Source organism: Lepus europaeus, chromosome 8 (genome assembly GCF_033115175.1).
Source record: "Lepus europaeus isolate LE1 chromosome 8, mLepTim1.pri, whole genome shotgun sequence".
Classification (NCBI taxonomy): domain Eukaryota; kingdom Metazoa; phylum Chordata; class Mammalia; order Lagomorpha; family Leporidae; genus Lepus; species Lepus europaeus.
Window position 1 is genome coordinate 26161315 of NC_084834.1, and position 18245 is coordinate 26179559.

The 18245-nt window shown below is 46.2% G+C and overlaps 1 protein-coding gene across 7 annotated transcripts in view; it reads right to left on the reverse strand.

The window, feature by feature from the left end:
- Nucleotides 1-18245, reverse strand: part of FHIP1A (FHF complex subunit HOOK interacting protein 1A) — a 307163-nt gene that overhangs the window by 9643 nt on the left and 279275 nt on the right. For all 7 annotated transcript variants that reach the window (XM_062199501.1, XM_062199496.1, XM_062199497.1 and 4 more), the window contains 2 exons: nucleotides 12526-12716; nucleotides 6414-7553 (listed from right to left, as the gene is read on the reverse strand). In XM_062199501.1, coding sequence (XP_062055485.1) covers nucleotides 6414-7553; nucleotides 12526-12716 — 1331 coding nt within the window. The remainder of the gene's footprint in view (nucleotides 1-6413; nucleotides 7554-12525; nucleotides 12717-18245) is intronic.

Below are 18245 nucleotides of genomic sequence, written 5' to 3' on the forward strand. Positions count from 1 at the left end.
AAAATCAATGAGAACTTGGTATTTCCCCAGTGGAGCTATGGATGATGCCACCAAACGATGCACATGTATGACAAAAGCACATGACACTGGGTAAGCAACTGTGCCTTATGAACACTTCCCCAACGTCAGGAGCTTAACATAAACACACTTCATCATTCACAGGCACAAAACCCTCTGCAAGGAAACAAAGCTGTCTATGAGACACACGAACACCACACCTAACCCTTTCACCCACGCTGGTGAGAAGCAGGCTTAAGTGCAGGATTCCTGTCTTTATGAAGACAAAAAGCAGAGGCACCCCTGCCTCCTGTGTGGCATTTAGCCTCGGCTTCCAGTCCCTGGGATGTGAGGCGGAGCTGCTCTGACACTTCCATGATGCAGGCATCAATGAACTACAAACAGGGAGCCCCTGGCGAACCTCACGAAACAACTGGGAGAGTTTGCCAAACACATCCAAAAACTCTGGACTGGAACCACAGATTGAAAGTGAAAAAATGCATTTTCCTTGAAGAACCCCAGAAACGTCCCTGGTGACTCTTCTTTTTTTATAGAAACCTTTTATTTAATAAATATAAATTTTGAAAGTACAACTTTTGGATTATAGCGGTTCTTCCCCCATAACTATCCTCCCACTCCTAAACCAGCCCATCTCCTTCTCTTTCCCCCATCCCATTCTTCATTAAGATTCATTTTTAATTATCTTTAATACAGAAGATCAACTTAGTATATACTAAGTTAAGATTTCAACAGTTTGCACCCACACAGATACACAAAGTATAAAATACTGTTTGAATACTAGTTTTACCATTAATTTTCATAGTAAAACACATTAAGGACAGAGGTCCTACGTGGGGAGCAAGTCCACAGTGACTACGGTTGTTGATTTAACAATTGACATTCTTATTTATGATGTCAGTAATCACCTGAGGCTCTTGTCATGAGCTGCCAAGACTCTTGAGTTCACAAATGCCGACCTTATTTAGACAAGGCCATAATCACAGTGGAAGTTCTCTCCTCCCTTCAGAGAAAGTACCTCCTTCTTTGATGGCCCGTTCTTTCCACCAGGATCTCACTAACAGAGATCTTTTATTTAGGTCATTTTTTGCCACAGTGTCTTGGCTTACCAGGCCTGAAATACTCTTATGGGCTTTTTTAGCCAGATCCAAATGCCTTAAGGGCTGATTCTGAGGCCAGAGTGATATTTAAGGCATTTGTGATTCTATGAGTCTGCTGTGTATCCCACTTCTCATGTTGGAGCATTATCTACCTTTTAATTCTATCAATTATTATTAGCAGACACTGGTCTTATTTATTTGATCCCTTTGACACTTAATCCTATCTTTATGATCAATTATGAACTTAAACTGATCACTTAACTAGTAAGATGGCATTGGTATTTGACTGGTGACTCTTCTTAAGGCATCAGAGCACAAGTCTGGCTTCTAAGTTACGTGGACAAGTATTAGGCTGCTGTCCTTACCCTGGTCAACCTGGGACTCAGTCTTCCCCCAAGGCCTCTCACCTGTCTCCTGTCCTGGCTCAGAATCTGTGTCCTTCCAGATGGAGCAAAAACAAGTTGGTGAACTCATGTTTAGTTGGATAGAATCCTCTGTCAACCACATGCCCCTAACGTGATCCCTCAAGGTCCTGTCCCTGGGCCCAGACTATAGGTGTGTTCCCCTGACCACCCTATGGCCATGAGAACTGTTGACCATGCAGTGTCCAAGGGAGATGACCCCTGTTCAGTCCATCATGACCGCAATATGGTAGGGAAAGACAACTTGAACCCCACGTCCCACAGAGAGACAGACTATATCATCACTGTCTAACTTGGCTGGACAAATACAAGGTCAAGGCCAAAAGGCTGCCATTATAATCAACCAATGGTGTTAATTATAATTTCTAAAGTATGTGCGGTAAGTAACGTATCTTTTTCCAATCCCTATTTTACTCTTAGTTGATTTCCAGTACTTTAAAAAAAGAAAACTACTTAGCAAGAAGCAGTTGCTAGGGGAAACTGGTGAGCAGCCAAAAACCAGAGAACTCAAGAGAGCTTGGGAGGAGTGGGGAGGGAGGCGTTTTTCCCCCCCTCTTCTCCTGGGATGACAGATAAACTCCCCACCCATGAAAGAGGTTTTCAGAATGAGTATCTCCAGCACCCCTCGCTGTCACTCCCTGCTCTCCCTTCCATGGCCCTGTCCCCTGCCTCAGCCAACCAGGCTCCCTCTCTCTGCATTTCCCACCTCCAAGAATGGAGCTGCTGCCGTCAGTTTGGTGCCTCAGCCTTGCAGACTCTACCTTGGAAACGTTTCCTGACTCTGGGCCTTTGCCTCCACCTCCCAGCACTGCCTCAGGGCATAGTCCCATCATTGCTTGTCCTGACTCAAGAGACAGTTCTTCTATTGTAATAGAAATTAAAACTGGTAACATTAAAAAAAAAAAAAAACACAGGATAAGAGTATAAAATGAAATAGTCCTCCTTGTTGAAAGAAACCCCTGTTAACAGATTCTAATGTGTTCTTTAAAAAAGTTTTACATATATAATAACTGAATTGCTACTGCAAACATTTATCCATCCCCTCCTAGGTGGCAGCCAGTGTTGTAAGCAAGCACTTTTCATGGATCAGCTCAATGCTCAGAACCACCCCACGCAGGATGTTGACTGCAAGTACTTCCAATTGAAAGATGAAGCAGAAATGCTAAGCACAGGCAGCTAATAAGTAACAGAGTCAGAAATTTAATTTGGATCTCTGTTTCCAATGCCCTTGGCCAACACATTATCTCACCTCCTAGGGAAGCATGTGTGCACACATATATGTAAACATGTATGTATATGTGTGTGTCTGACATCTATGTTTATCAGTTTTTGTTTTTTAATAAATAACAACGCTCTCTGAACACCATTATGTAGCTTTCTTTTCCACTTAATACTTCCTGGGGACTGTCCCATTTCAGCACACACACAGAGCTGTCTCAATCCATCTCTGAGGCCACAAAATACTGGATAAAGTCAGCCAGCGTCATCAGGCGGGCATTGGGGTTGTTTCCAGGGTTTCTCCCATGATAAACAAGGCCACACTGAAACCCTTGATCCATGCATCATGGCGAAGAAGCCACTCCTCGAAACAGCATTACAGGGTTGAAGAATGGTACATTCTGAATTCTGATACAAAAAGAATCTCTCCCTTGTTATCAAATTCTGCCTACTACAGTGCTCACTCCACACTGCTATTAAGGCTGGCTTTTGCAGGTCTGGTGACATCACTCCCCAACTTTACCACTGCAAGGGCTTCTTCAGTATCAGGGGCACAAGGCCCCCATTCTTTGGCTTGGCCCACAGACGCCCATTAGCTGGCACCACTGCGCTATGGTTTATTCTCCCCTCTCCCTGGCCGATGTGGTCTGTACCCCATAAGCTGTGGGGTTCCTGTGTCTTCTTCCTGCTGTTTCCTCTACCTGGACTGCTAGTGCCATCCACTCTTACCTGGGGACATCCCCTGTCGCCCTGTTGCCCCTCGTCTGGGAGGCCTTTCCCACTCCCTCTGCGGAGCTGCCATCGGACGTGGCACGCGGTGACTAAGGACCCGTCTCTGACTAGCAGGGCACTAACAGGTTCTTTGCTGCTGTCTCCTCTCAGAGTCTGAGAACTCCTTTCATTTTGTGTCCTCGGTTCCTAGCATGGGACCTGTCAAATATGAGGAATCAATAAAAGATGGCTGCATACATGAATAATAAAATTAGGTAAACAGAATGCTTTGACGTGGCTGGAAAGCAGATTCACGGCAGCAAAAATCGGGATTCCCTAGAGAGAAGGAAGTTAAGCCTCACGCTACAGAGCACACAAGTTTGGAAGCTACAGAGCACACATACACTGGAAGAGAAAAAGATGTTTCCTAAAGCTATATGCCAGTTTCACAGGAGGAAAAAAGATGAGGTTCCAGTTATAATTACCAGTATGCATCAAAGAACTTGCATTATATATCAGTTTTCAAGCATATCGCATGTAAAATATTGATGTCATTTAATAAGGTGTCACATTAGCCTTTTGCTTGTTTTTAGACCTAAACTACACTTTGCCGCCTCAGTTTACACAATTCCCAGGAATGAAGCTCCTTTGCAAGAGAGCCGGCGTCTTAAGAGCAACCTTCTTACCATGAGGGCCCTGATGCAATGTCCTAAGAAAGGCCTCAGTGCAAGGCGGGGATTTCGGGCTGGGTGAGAACAAAAGGGGCGGGCCTCAGGTCCAGACTGATGGCTGCACCAGGCTGCCTCTGCCCTATCTCTGCTTAAGCTCCCCAGGCTCCCTCTCCCCTCCCCTTATCAGCTGGGAAAGTTGAGATTATCTAATCCCTTTTACTTCTGATTGACTGATTGAATTTTAATTAAAACTTGTTCACACTGAAATGTTATCTCAACTAGCACTTCAAGCCTTTTAATTGTGGAATTAAAAGCTCTCTCCATGTTTAAATAAATCTTCAGCCATCAGTAAATACATAAAAAAATTCATGAAAAAATATTCAGGCATCAGTAAATACATGAAGGTAGAAAAGCTCCTTGAAATCGCCCAAGTACACTCGGCTGGACAAGATGGCGGCTGCTTCTGCGTGCCTGGGGTGACCCAGGAAGGAGGGCGCACGATCCCTCCTTGGCAAGCTGCTCCCTGCGCACCAGCCGAGGCTGCAGGGCTACTCAGAACAGGAATAAAGACTCCCCAAAGCTCCTCCAGTCCTGAGAGGGGCAAGTGGAGTGTTGAGGATGCCAAAGCCACATGGCTTGTAGGGGCTAGAGCCAGGACCCACCCACAGCCTGATTCCACAGCTGCTGTCTGCCCCTCTGCATTGCTGTCTCCTTCCAGCACCTCTCCTTGCTACCCGAACTCTACTCAGGGGTCCAACTCCAACCTTGACCTCAATGAACCCTCTCTTCTGTGGCAATTCCCTGGCAGTACCACCTGCAGATTCAGAGTTCACAGGTTAACTGTTAATGAGGGTCATTTTTTTTTTCTTTTTTAAAATATCTATGTATTTATTTGAAAGGCAGAGCAATAGAGAAAGAGAAAGGGAGGGAGGGAGGCAGAGTGGGGAGAAAGGGGGGGGTGAGGGAGGGGGGCCTTCCACCTGATTCACTCCCCCAAATGGCCACAGTAGCCAGGACTGGGCCAGGATGAAGCCAGGAGCTATGAGTTTCAGCAGGGTCTCCCATGTGAGTAGCAGGGGAGCAAGCACTTGGGCCATCATCCTCTGCCTTCCCAGGCACATTAGCAGGGATCTGGATCAGAAGTGGAACAGCCAGGACTTGAACCAGCACTTCAACACTACATATAGGCTTCACAAGCAGCAGCTTAAGCCACTGTGCCATAACACCCACCCTCCTTAATGAGGTTTTCCTCCTTATTCCTTCATCAAACCCACACGTCTGGTATCTGATTCTACCCCTTTGCCTCTTACATGATTTCTACCTCTGGTTGGTAGTGTATCACTTGATACATCTGTGCATTTATGCGGGTCTGGTCTACATATTTTAGATGACGGTTTTGTGATTATCTGAAACACGCTCCCAGAGAAGGTACAACAAACCCCAAGGGCCTCCAATGTGTGTATACAGCTACTATCACTCAACCTGCTCTGTTTACTGTTCAGAGGCTAGGGATGGGGCGGAGAACAAATATATTCTACTCTCAAGGAGCACATGTTCTAGTGAGAGAGACGGTTCAAAATTAAAACACACACACACACACAGACAAGTAAGTGATAAGGAGAAAAATAAATCAGACTAAAGGAAATAAGATTACTCAAGAATGAGACAGGATTCCTGTTTGGTTGCATCAATCCTGTTTTTTTTTTTTTTTTAAGATTTATCTATTTGAAAGGCAGTTACAGAGAGACAGAAAGAGAGAGAGAGGTTTTCCATTTGTTGGTTCACTCCCCAGATGGTCACAACAGCTGGAGCTGTGCCAATCAGGAGCCAGGAGCTTCATCTGGGTCTCCCACTATGGGTGCAGGGGCCCAGCACTTGAGCCATCTTCTACTGCTTTCCCAGGCCACAGCAGAGAGCTGGATTGGAAGCGGAGCAGCCGGGACTTGAACTGGCGCCCATATGGGATGCTGGCACTGCAGGCAGCAGCCTCACCCACTACGCCACAGCACCAGGCCCTCAGTCCTATTTCTTGATCATGGGCATATCAAGGGAAGTTATGAAAAGGTAACAGTTAAACCCCAACTTTCTGGGCAAATGGAAATATCAATCAAGAAAGGCAGCAGGAAAATAAAGCCAGCCCTCCTTCCTCTTTGTGAAAGTAGCTTCCCTCCTCTGTTAGGTGACCGGGTGGTGCCCCTTACCTGCTGTACTTTCCTGCCCCAACACACACACGCACTTACAAAGGCAGAAGTCACAAAGCAATGCAAGCTCATCACCTGTGAATGGGGTGCTCTGAGTCCTCACGGGTTGTCGACCAGCTAGGGCGGCCTCATCTCGCACCCCAAAAGGGGAAGGCACGGTCTCCACGGCAGGGCTTTCCGCTATGAAGGAGTCAAAGTCGTCCTCCTCCTCTTCCGGCTCCCTCTTCCCCTCCTCCTCCTGCTCCTGCTTCTCCTCGGTGCTCCCGGCTTCCTTCCCAAGCTCCTCTTCTGGGAGAAGCAAAGGGTCGGGCGTGGGGAAATGCTCTTCCAACAAGCCCTCGGCGCCGGAATCCAGCTCTCGGATGATCTGGTCGTACTGGGCAATGAAATCTTCGCGCTCTGGGCTAGCAGGTGCCAGGCTGGAACTGTGCTCTGCCTCAGAGTCGGGGGGTGCGAACTCTGAGGCTGGGGCTCCTGCGGGCCCCTCCTCTCGCTCTGGTTCTGAGGACGCACTTTGAGGCAGGTCTGTGCTGTCCCTGGGGCCATCCTCCTCGGGATCCGTCTCTGGCTGGGGGCTGGAGAGGGGGCCGTTGTTGAGGGGTGCACTCTGAAGCTGGGGCTGGGCTACGGCGGGCGGCCTTGTGGTTTCCTCCCGCGGACTGCTTGCATCCTCAGAATCCTTCTCGGCGCACAGCCTGTACACCATCACATCGTCCTGAAAGTCCGACTCTTCGATGTAGGACCCTTTGAAGAGCAGGATAGCGTTCCTCTTCATCTCCTGGATGTGCTTGGGGGGCTCGACAGGCGCAGGGGGGCCTGCTGTCTCCACATCATCATAAGGCCCAGGGGAGCCCACGTCAGCCCCCGAAGAGATCCCAGTGTCATAGCTGTCATCCCATTCCAGCTCTGTCTGGCCCTTGTCCTTTCTCGGAGCCAGCGGCGGCCCGGTCTTTCTGGGGAGCTGCTGGGGGATTCTGAATGTAGGGTAGGATGGAGCAGCGCCACCGTCCTCCGTCAGACTCTGGAGAAACATCTCAGGGTCCGGGGAGTCTCCGTCATAGAGGGCAGACCAGACGCGGCAGTCTCTCATGCAGTGAAGGATGTTGGTGTGGGCCTCCCAGAGGTACTGCAGGTAGCTGATGTCCAGGGCTTTCCCGTACTCCACGATGCAGGCTGATGGGGAGAACTCCTCAGGGAGCTGCTGCTCCACGGCTCCTGCAGGGAGGCAGAGACCGGTCAGCACAAGAGGCCTGGGGACACCCTCAGGGAATGGGCAAAGGCTCATTCAGGCTGAGACTGTCGAGCCAGCAATTTCATGTACAATAATTTCTACTTAAATAATTTTTTAAAAGATCTACTTATTTATTTGAAAGGCAGAGTTACAGAGACAGATGGAGAGGGACAGAAAGAGAGAGAGCTATTCCATCCACTGGTTCACTTCCCAGATGGCCACAACAGCCAGGGCTGGGCCAGGTGGAGTCAGGAGTCAGGAACTCTACCTAGGTCTCCCACGTGGGTGCAGCAGGGGCCCAAGCACACAGACTGTCTTTCACTGCTTTCACAGGTGCATTAGCAGGGAGCTGGATTGGAAGTGGAGCAGCCAGGACTCAAACCGGCACATACATGGGATGCCAGTGTGATAGACAGAAGCTTAACCCACCACACCACACCACTGGCCCGAAAATTTCTGAGTGATAATAAAATGGTTAGATTTTCAGAACACCCTCACAGGGTTTGGCACTTGGTACAAAAGTTAAGCTGCCCCCTGTAACACCTGCAGCCTATATAGGAGAGCTTAGATTCAAGTCACAGCTCTATTCCCAACTGCAGCTTCTTGCTAATGCATACCCTGGAAGGTAGCCATGAAGGCTCAAGTACTTGGGTCCCTGCCACCCATGTGGGAGACCCAGATTGAGTTCCTGGCTCCTAGTTTTGACCTGGCCCAGCCCTGGCTGTTTCAAGTGTTGAGGAGTGAATCAGTGTATCTCTTTATCGCAGTCTCTCCCATAAAATGAAAATAAATATATATGTATATATATTTTTAAATATTTTATTATTTGAGAGGTAGAGTTACAGACAGAGAGAGGGAGAGACAGAGAGAGTCTTTCATCTGCTGGTTCACCCCCCAGATGGCTGCAACAGCCAGAGCTGAGCTGATCCAAAGCCAGGAGCCTCTTCTGGGTCTCCCAAGCAGGTGCAGGGACACAAGCGCTTGGGCCATCTTCCACTTCTTTCTCAGACCATTACAGAGAGCTGGATCAGAAGCAAAGCAGCTAGGACATAAACCTGCGCCCATATGGTATGCTGGAGCCATAGGCAGGCACTTAGCCTACTACACCACAGCCCACACAACCCTCTTTTTTTAATTTTAAAAAAGAATATCTTCATCGAAGACATAAAACCAGTATTTACCATCAGCAAACCATTACCTGGCATCAGCCATTAGAAACCTGACAGACAACCATGGCAACCTTGCACAGTATTGAGAGGATCCAGTGGGTAACATACCTCCTGCAGGACTAGCCACAGAGCAGGTAACAATGTAGCAGTGTTTGGCTTTGACTCTGAAGTAGGAGGCCTATAATGTAGTACTTTGAGAACCAGCTTCCCAAAGAAAAATTCTGGGTTTTTAGGAAAGCCCGTTATTAACTCATTGTGGCTTCCTCTGGCTTCTGAAATGGGGAAGGGTATCACAGAGTCTCCTACAATAAAACCATACTTGCTTCCAAAACAGGCATTTTAACCTAAGAATGCTGCCTCTGTTACCATATGACTGCCTTTGATGCTAAAAGTTCCAATTTCAGGGGCCAGCACTATGGCACAGCTGGTTGGTTAAGCCCCCACCTACAATGATGCCGGCATCACAAATGAACGCCAGCTGGAGTCCCAGCCACTCCACTTCTGATTCAGCTCCCTGCTGATAATGCACCTGTGAAAGCAACAGATGTGCTTGGGCCCCTGCACCCATGTGGGAAACTGGGATGGAGCTCCAGGCTCCTGGCTTCAGCTTGTCCCAGCCTTGACCATTGCAACCATCTTGGGGGTGAACCCAGTGGATGGAAGACTTCTCTTTTGGTGTCACTCCCTCTCTGTAACTCTTTCAAATAAGTAAACACCACTTTTTTTTTTTTTTTTAAGTTTCAACTTCAGGAGAGAGAGAGGTTGTCCTAACAATTAAGACACAGGTTAAGATGCTCACATCTCAGATGGGAGAGTCTGGATTCAGTACTCCCCCCGCCCCCCACCCAGCTCCTGAGTCCAGCTTCCTGCAAACTTTGGCGGCAGCAGCGATGGCTCAAGTAGCGATGGCTCAAGTAGTTGCATCCCTGACACCCACGTGGGAGACCTGAATTGAATTCTTGGCTCCTGGCTCAGCTCAGCCCCAGTCATAGAAAGCACTTGAGGAGTGAGCTAGCAGATGGGATCTTTCTCTTTATTTTTTAAAATATATTTGAGAAAGATAGACATAAAGTTCCACCTTACACAGATACATTTGTCAAAACACTTGCACATAAGTTTATATTTTCACTAAAAGCGGGGGAAAGACTCAGACAAGAAAAAATATGTATGTCCTACCACTTCTTACACATCTAGTGGGTTGCAGATGCTTTAGCAAGGCTAAGTTAATTCTCCCACTAGTCCTATATGGTGGTTATTTTCTCTACTTACAGATGAAGAAACCCAGGCTCAGAGACAATACCCAACACCAACCATGGCAGAGTCACAATTCAAGGACGGGCTATCTCAGGCCACCCCCGCCCCCTCCACCCCTGTTCTTACTTTGATGCCACACCTTTGCAAGCCTAAATCTCTACCAGGGAACAAGCACTTGGCCCAGCAGGTAAGACACCTACAACTTGCATTGGTGCGCCTAGGTTGAATTCCTGGCTTCAACCCCCGACTCCAGCTTCCTGCCAACACATACCCTGTGAGGCAGTGGTGACGGCTTCTGCCATCTTCATGGGAGACCTAGACTGTGTTCTGGACGCCTGCACTGGCCTCATCCCAGCCCCACAGATGGAGGCTGCCTCCAGCAAGCACATACACGCGCTCTCTCTACCTCCCAAATAAATAAAACTTTTTAAAAAATAAATGCATCTCTACTAGAATGGGTCAGGAATGAGCCTTAACAGGACATGTTTTCAGATCACTAGAGAAAATTCATTTCCCTCTACTGCCAAAACATTACTGTTGCTCTATTATCTACTTTAAGTAAAAAGCCAACAGAAACTACTATGTCACATACCACATAAAGATGCTTCAGTGAACAGTGGGCCTGTATATGCACACTGGTAGTTCCCTAAGATTATACTGCACAGTGATGTCAAGGCCATCACAGGCTTTATAATTACTTGTATACTCCATGATGTTCACTCAATGACAACATTGCCTAACCATAAATTTCTCAGAACACATTCTTATCACATGATGTAGGTCTGCACTAGCAGCATTTTTAAAAATATTTATTTTATTTATTTGAAAAACAGAGTTACACAGAAAGGCAGCAAGAGAAAAGTCTTCCATCCACTGGTTAACTCCCCAAGTGGCAGCAATGGCTGGACCTAAGCTGATCTTCTTCTGGATCTCCCACGTGTCTGCAGGGCCCAAGAATTTGGGGCATCCTCTGCTGCTTTCCCAGGCGCATTAACAGGGAGCTCGATCAGAAGTGGCAGCCAGGACTCTAATCAGCACCCATACAGGATGCTGGTGCTGCAGGCTGGGGCTTTAACCCACCGCACCACAGTGCTGTCCCCTGCACTAGAAGTATTTATTAAGCACATACTATATACCAGGCAGTCTTCTAAGAACTAGGAGTCTTAACTCATTTATCCTTAAAATAATCCTTTGAGGTAGGCACCATTTTAGATATGAGGAGAAAAGTTTAGAAAGGTCAAGTAATTTGCCTAAGATATGACATAGTCAAGACCCCCAATGCTAACTTACCTACGGCACAAAGATTCTGTAGCAAACCAGCTACTACGCAGCCTTCTATCCATTTGGGCTTTTATCTGCTGCAGGGAACCCCAAAGGCAGTAGCGGGGACAGAGTCTGAAACAAGGGAACCTACCTCGTGTGTAACCTTGCACAATTCCTCCCTCAGAGTTTGTTTCAGCTGTAAACGGGAATCCTACCTTCTTCAAAGCGTGAGCTGATCACACAGGTAATGAAGGTGTCAATTAAGGGACAACCACACATTTAACTTGAATCCTGAATTCCGAGGCAAGGTTAGCCACAGAATCACTCCTGAAACAGCTTTCATAGTACATTTGAAGTCATAAATTTTCAAGTATGTTTTAAAAAGTAACTCTTAGATGAGAAAGCATGATATCCACACTGGTCTGCCTAACAAGAAAATATCTTTAAGATAAAGCCACATAAATGTTTCATTTCCATGCATACATTTTACATAAAGACAAAGAATCAGTAAGACAACCTTTATCTCTAAAAATTATATTTGTGTCAAATATGCCAATATTTTCTTAGTCAAGTAGCCTGGCTCTTAGATACATTTTACCTCAGAGGACTGTAGGAGAGTGGAAAGACTGACATTGCTGTGGGGATATCAGAACACACTTCAGTCAATCCCAGGACTGTGCCATTTCCTTGCTACTGGTCACAGGACAGGCAGAACGTCCCTGAACTAAAAGAGCCATACGAACGTCAAAGCTGGATGCCCAGCTTCTGATGCCGGGGAAGGCAAAAGCTGACAGAATGGGCAATTTAAATGCTACCTGTACAAGGTGAGGATTCTAACTCCTGTCAAAAACAGTTAATATTGCAATACCATGAATTTCAAGGTCTATAGTGAGTGATACAACTATTGACAGGCAAACAATCCACAAATCAGTCACTTAGAAAATGAAAATAAAAGTTAATTCTTGGATTTGGCCAACTCCACTCCATTCAGTCCCATTTGGTTTCAAGCCACAGGAGGACATGAGTTCATGTTTGGATTCTGAGGAAGTCACCAGAAAGCCAACTTCAAATAAAGGTCGCCATCAGCTGACCAGGTGATGGCCAAGGTCTTCAATGAACACTTATCACAAAGTGTTTGTAAGTTCTTAGGGAAGAGAAAAAGACCCCTCCTGGGCATTTCTGAAACCAACGGGACTCTACATTATATCAAGACTACAAGGAGGGATGAAATTTGGCATCTTTTATTTAAAATTCGCTAGCGAGTTCCTACCTGAACCATCCTGTGTACACTTTGACCACAGGATATAATCCCTCTCTTGGTTCCCAAGCGTCAGGGTGATCCCGCTGGAGCAGCAGACAGGGGTCAGGGCGAGCAGCTTGGCAGCAGAAACAGAGTAACAGTCCCTCTCCTTCAAGGCGCGCCTTTGACTCAGCATCATGTGATGGCAGGGGATCAGATACCTGGAACGACAAGGAGCAGTATTCAGCCTCTGCAAGGCTGAATGGTCCAGACTGGTGGTGGCCAGAGCAGACTCACCTCTGCCTCGCTCAGACTACCCATCCATCAGCTACGCAGGTTGATTCCTTTGTTTAAAACATGTTAAGGCAGTCTTTCTTGTGCCAGGAGAGCCTCTTTACATAGCATTCAGTAGCCTTCACAATTTAACCTCCGGGAACTTCCTCATCTCTGGAAAGATCCTTTTTGCCTCCCTGCCTCTGCACCCACTGTACACTTCACCTGGAGCGTGTCTGCCCTGTTCTCCGTGGGACGAATGCTCTGTCATCCTGCAAAGGCCATGAAGGCCAGCTTCAGTGTCGCCTTCTGTGGGAAGGCTCCCTGGCTCCCTTCTCTGGGACAGCATTCATCTCTCCCTCCACAACATTCACAGCCTTCTACTGAAGCGTTATTGCCCTGGATCACAACCATCGCAGGGTCTGCCTCCTTGATCTGAATGTGCTACCAGAGCAACGACCTGCTGCAAAAGCTCTGCCGTAAAATCCCAGAAACTCTGGCTCATGGTGAGTACTGAATGAGAGCAATGCACCACTAGGCCATAGTGTAAGCCTCCTCTTATGTTCTCGTGAATGACCAGCGGAAAATATAGCGGCCAAGGAGTCTCCAAGGAGCACTGGGCCCCAGGCCCCTTTGTGCACAAAATATTTTTGGTGTGACCAAAATTACCTTAGTGGCATCATGAACCCAGAGACAAGAAAATCTGGGCAATCATTCCTGACACCCCCAGAGCACATGGGGAGAGCAAAGTCTGTTTAAACGCCTTTCTTTCTTACCAGGGAGAAAGCATCCTGTTAGACAGAGATGAGGCTAATGGGATCAAGGATGCATAGCCAAGCCAGGCACCACATACGTGTGCAGGAGCCAATTCCACTACAGCCTCAGCCCTGTGTGAACAGTCACAACCTCACAATAAACCAGAATGCTTGTTTCTACATTCAACATTCAAGAAAGAGGCAATGCCAATGGAAACAAGCTATGATTAAGGTTTCTGTGGAGAAGATAAAAAGTACAACTTTCAGGATATGTCTTGAGGCCTGTAAACATTAAGCTGTCTCCCACTTCTGCTGTTGATCTAAAGGAGGAAGACCCAAGTTGATATAAATGACAGATCCACGCTGCAAGAGCCTGAGTCAAGGAGGAAAAAAGGTTCAATTCTCTTCCTGGTACTTTACGCTAAGCGTTTTAATGACACCTTCCAGGTAGGAAATGACAATCTTGCCACTTACCCTTCAGTTCTCAGAAAAATGAAACCATGTATCATGTACTCTGCCCACCTAGTGTAGCTGGGTAAGGGGCTTCTCCTTCTCTCCCTCTCACCCCCTCTACCCACAGGTATATACACAATTAAACTGTGACATTCTAACACCCAGACAGTCGCTCATGTATGCGCAGTGCCATCTGTTCTCATAAGCTCAACTTCAAGAAAACTGAAAGCTAAGAAAACAAAAAGAGAAGATGGAGGAAGACAATGTGGGAAAGGGACAGGTCTGTTCCAATTATTGGCTTAGCTCTGGGGACCTGGGTCTGAGCCCTACTGGAGGAAAGTGGATGTTGGAAATCAAGGTGCGCTTTCTCATGAGGATCTCTGAGTGGAGATGCCCTGGTGACCAGGAATGACGCAGGAAGAGGGACCCTCTCCCATCTCTATCTGAACACAGCACTGCTGGGGCTCAGTAGGCACCAAGAACAGGCAGTGTTGCTCCAGCAGCGCAGGAAGGGGCTACGGGTGCATGGTAGGGACAGAGGTGAGAAAGCACCAACCAAAGGGGCCAGAGCAGGTGAAGAGACACGGCAGACACTGGGACAACTGAGGGGGAGACAGACTTGCTCATGAATGCGTATAAAGCCCTCACTTAGGAGCCCCTAGAGAAAATAATGGCTGATGTCTTGTAGAGGGCCAACAGCTGACAGGAGGTGGCTCAGCTGAGGGCCAGGGAAACCTTTCCTGTGGCTGTTGATATGATTTCTTGTTTTCCCTTAGGCCAGGGAGGCTGAGGGAAATTCAGATTACATAGAACTTACTGTAGCCTTATGTGATCATTAATTATTTAAAAAATAAACTGGCTTGGTGCTTTTATATACTGCAGGAAATAACGACTGGCAGCTCAAACCAAGTATATTTCATGATTTAAGTTGATTTACATACATTTCTACGGAACACTGAATCAAAGCTAATAAGGCTATTTATCAAATACCACCAGTAGAGAGAGCTTGAAACTGTATTAGAATAAACAGTTAATGGGAATTTGCAACTTTGCAAAGACATGCTTTCAGCAGAAACTAAAATTTTCTTCTGAATAACCCAATGGAGGGAGACCTCTTATAAGTAGGGAGAGGTTCTATGAAACTGGAAATGAAAAAACCCCTGGCATTCAAACAGGTAGTTCTGCTGTGCCTGCAAAATAAAGGATCATCCCAGAGGGAAATGGAGAAAAACCACACCTTGACCCGCTCTGTCTTTCCATCACTTTCAGGGAAAGATTAAAGAGGTAGAATGAATGCAAATGTCAAATATCAAAATAAGGCAGTTGTTGATGGCAGAAAAATCCCATAGGAATTCTGTACAGGTATTTATCATCGAGCTATCATTTCATTTACACTATCTTTATTTAGTTTGGGAGTTTTATTTCAGAAAGCAGTAAAAACAATCAGAGACGAAAGCATAGCTGACTGTAGAAGTCCAGATTACTTGAAGCCATCCCTCAATACAGCAGGAAAAACACATTGTTAATATTGCCCTCCCTGTTTTCATCATCTCTCCAATCCTCCACAACCCTGGGGCTACTTCCCTTTTTATCACTCACTCAAGTAGATCATCTTCACTTCTGAAACAATCCAGTGACAAGCAACTGATAACGAAGCGCACAGACTGCTTACTGCTATGCTGACAATGAGAACTTGCGTGTGTGTATGCCCACACGCGCACGCATGGCTGTACCTATCATATAACTAAAAATAAATAAACTTAAAAAAAAAATAAAGTAGTGAAGTACAATGAGGCAAGCAAAATGCTTCTTCTGAGATGATGAGAACCCCAGCAATGCACCAAAAGGCAACGTTAGTGAACTTCAGAAGATGGTTTGTTTTCAAAGACATGCTGGTCATATTTCTCCCCTAGTCATCTTCCCTGAAGTCTGGCTGGGCTTCTCTCCCCTCTCCTCCGGACCCTTAATCCTGTGCAAGATGGAGATGCTTCTGAAGTACACACACAGTTTCTCGTGCAGCCAGGCAGCCTCTATCTGAACCTAACAGGCAATGCAGTTCATAAGCCTGACAATGGACCAGTACTTCTGGGAAAAAAAATCCTACCCAGAATATTCAAAAATAGCACTGAAGGTATAAAGGAATTAAATTTGGTCTAACCTAGGACACTCCAGGCTATGGAGGTGATCTGCCACTTATTTCCTACCTGCTCTTGGCCTATTCTGCATTATATCCATGGAGGTAGACAATTTCTCCTCAGTATTCTGCTACCCAAAATAGCCTCTTTTGGGATACACCTTATTTCAATCTATGTTTCTTACATTTGCTAAATGTAAGAAATTTGTATTAGTTAGAAATGGATTATCATTTCAAAATGTCAATGATTAAGAGTATTTAAGTTGCAGCAAAAATTGACATATAGCTATTATTTACTTATCACATAACAAGTAACTTCATTAAAAGCACTCACATAATTCTCACTGCTCTACTGCCTCTCAGATCTATGAGTTTATCATACACGTTCAAACGACTGCACCAGTAACAATAAGAGGTGGATTATAAATCTGTTTTTTCTTATGTACTTTACAATAAAGTTTAAATGACTAGAAGAATAAAGATTTTTCATTATCCTTGCTTTTAGTACAGATTCTAAATCAGAAAATACAGTGTATTTTCTAGAAAATTCCCCTCCCTTAAAATCATGTAATACCTAACAGTGCTCCAGATCCTTTTCACGTTATTAGTATCACTACAGTTGGCCCTCTCAATAACTCTAGGAGGTAGTATACCCCAAACCAAGAAAGGGGATGAGTAGGATCAAATCAGCTCAGAGGAAGGAGCTCAGGGAACCAGTGGCTTCTGTGTGCCCATTATGTGCCCAGGCCATTTGTATGAAAGTCCTCCTACGGGGCTGGCACCGTGGCTCACTTGGTTAATCCCCCACCTGTGGTGCTGGCATCCCATATGGGTGCTGGGTTCTAGTCCCGGTTGCTCCTATTCCAGTCCAGCTCTCTGCTGTGGCCCAGGAAGGCAGTGGAAGATAGCCCAAATGCTTGGGCTCCTGCATGCATGGGAGAATGGAAGGGGGCACTTGGCTCCTGGCTTTGGATTGGCATAGCACAGGCCGTAGTGGCCATTTAGGGGGTGAACCAACAGAAGGAAACCCTTTCTCTCTCTAACTCTACCTATCAAATAAAAAATAATTTAAAAAAAGTCCTCCTATTCATGCCCCTCATGAACTCCCCCAGGCAGCATGGTGGAGTTAAAAATAGAGGCAGCACTCAGTAACGAACAAAAGGGAAAGAAATCTCATTATCATCACCCCCATCCTCATTAAAGAATGGAAGGAGAGACTGGCTCAGACAGCAGGACAGGTGGTCAAGGCTATCTCCGAACCTCATGTCCAGTATTTTCCCCCCATTATTCCAACTCTAAGTTTGTGATAACATGTCTTTCAGGTACTGCCCTAGGAAATTAGTTGTCCTTACTCACCACGGAAAGGATTATCCATCACTTGGACATGTATGTATTTCAACCATGAGATGATTTCTTCTTCTTCACCGTGTGCACAGTGGGATTCTAATGAAGCCATTGCTAATGCCATTTCTGAGGACAGTTTGCAATACAAGACGCTTGCTATATATGCAGGCAAAAGGTGATTGGTGCCCACCTTATAAACGTCACTAATCAGCCAGTCAGCAAACCTTCCAGCACCTGGGCTAAATCTGACTTTTTCAGTGTACCTGGAAGGCTGGTGTTGGCCAGGAGGTGACCCAGAATGGGCAAGCTCTGCACCTCCTGACCAACACCAGGCTTCGAGGTGGAAAAAAAAAGACACCTGCCTGTCCTGCCATCAGAGAAGCAGTATTTAAGAACATTTAAATACAATCCTATTTCACCCATATTGGAATAAAGGCCTTGTTTTGGCAATAAAAATGGCTTTCCCAGGTCCTGCCGGATTTCATTCAGGCCTAGCTAATGCATTCTGTCATATCGGTAGAGACTTGATGGGGAGCTGAAGTAATCCTTTTTAGATAGATAACTAATGTTCTACCCAGACTACCCAGGGTGTGTGTTTATGATCGGATTTGTTCTCTGCTAATGCCTTAAGATTAGTTACTCATGACTTGATCTAAACCCCTCAAAAGTCCAAAAAACTCTTTTAAACTTAACAAACTACTAGGTGATGCTCTCCCATGAAATAAGAACTCTGTAAGGTCCTCCACAGGAGGCCACCACCTACTGCTTTAGTCTCATTTTTAATCACTCCC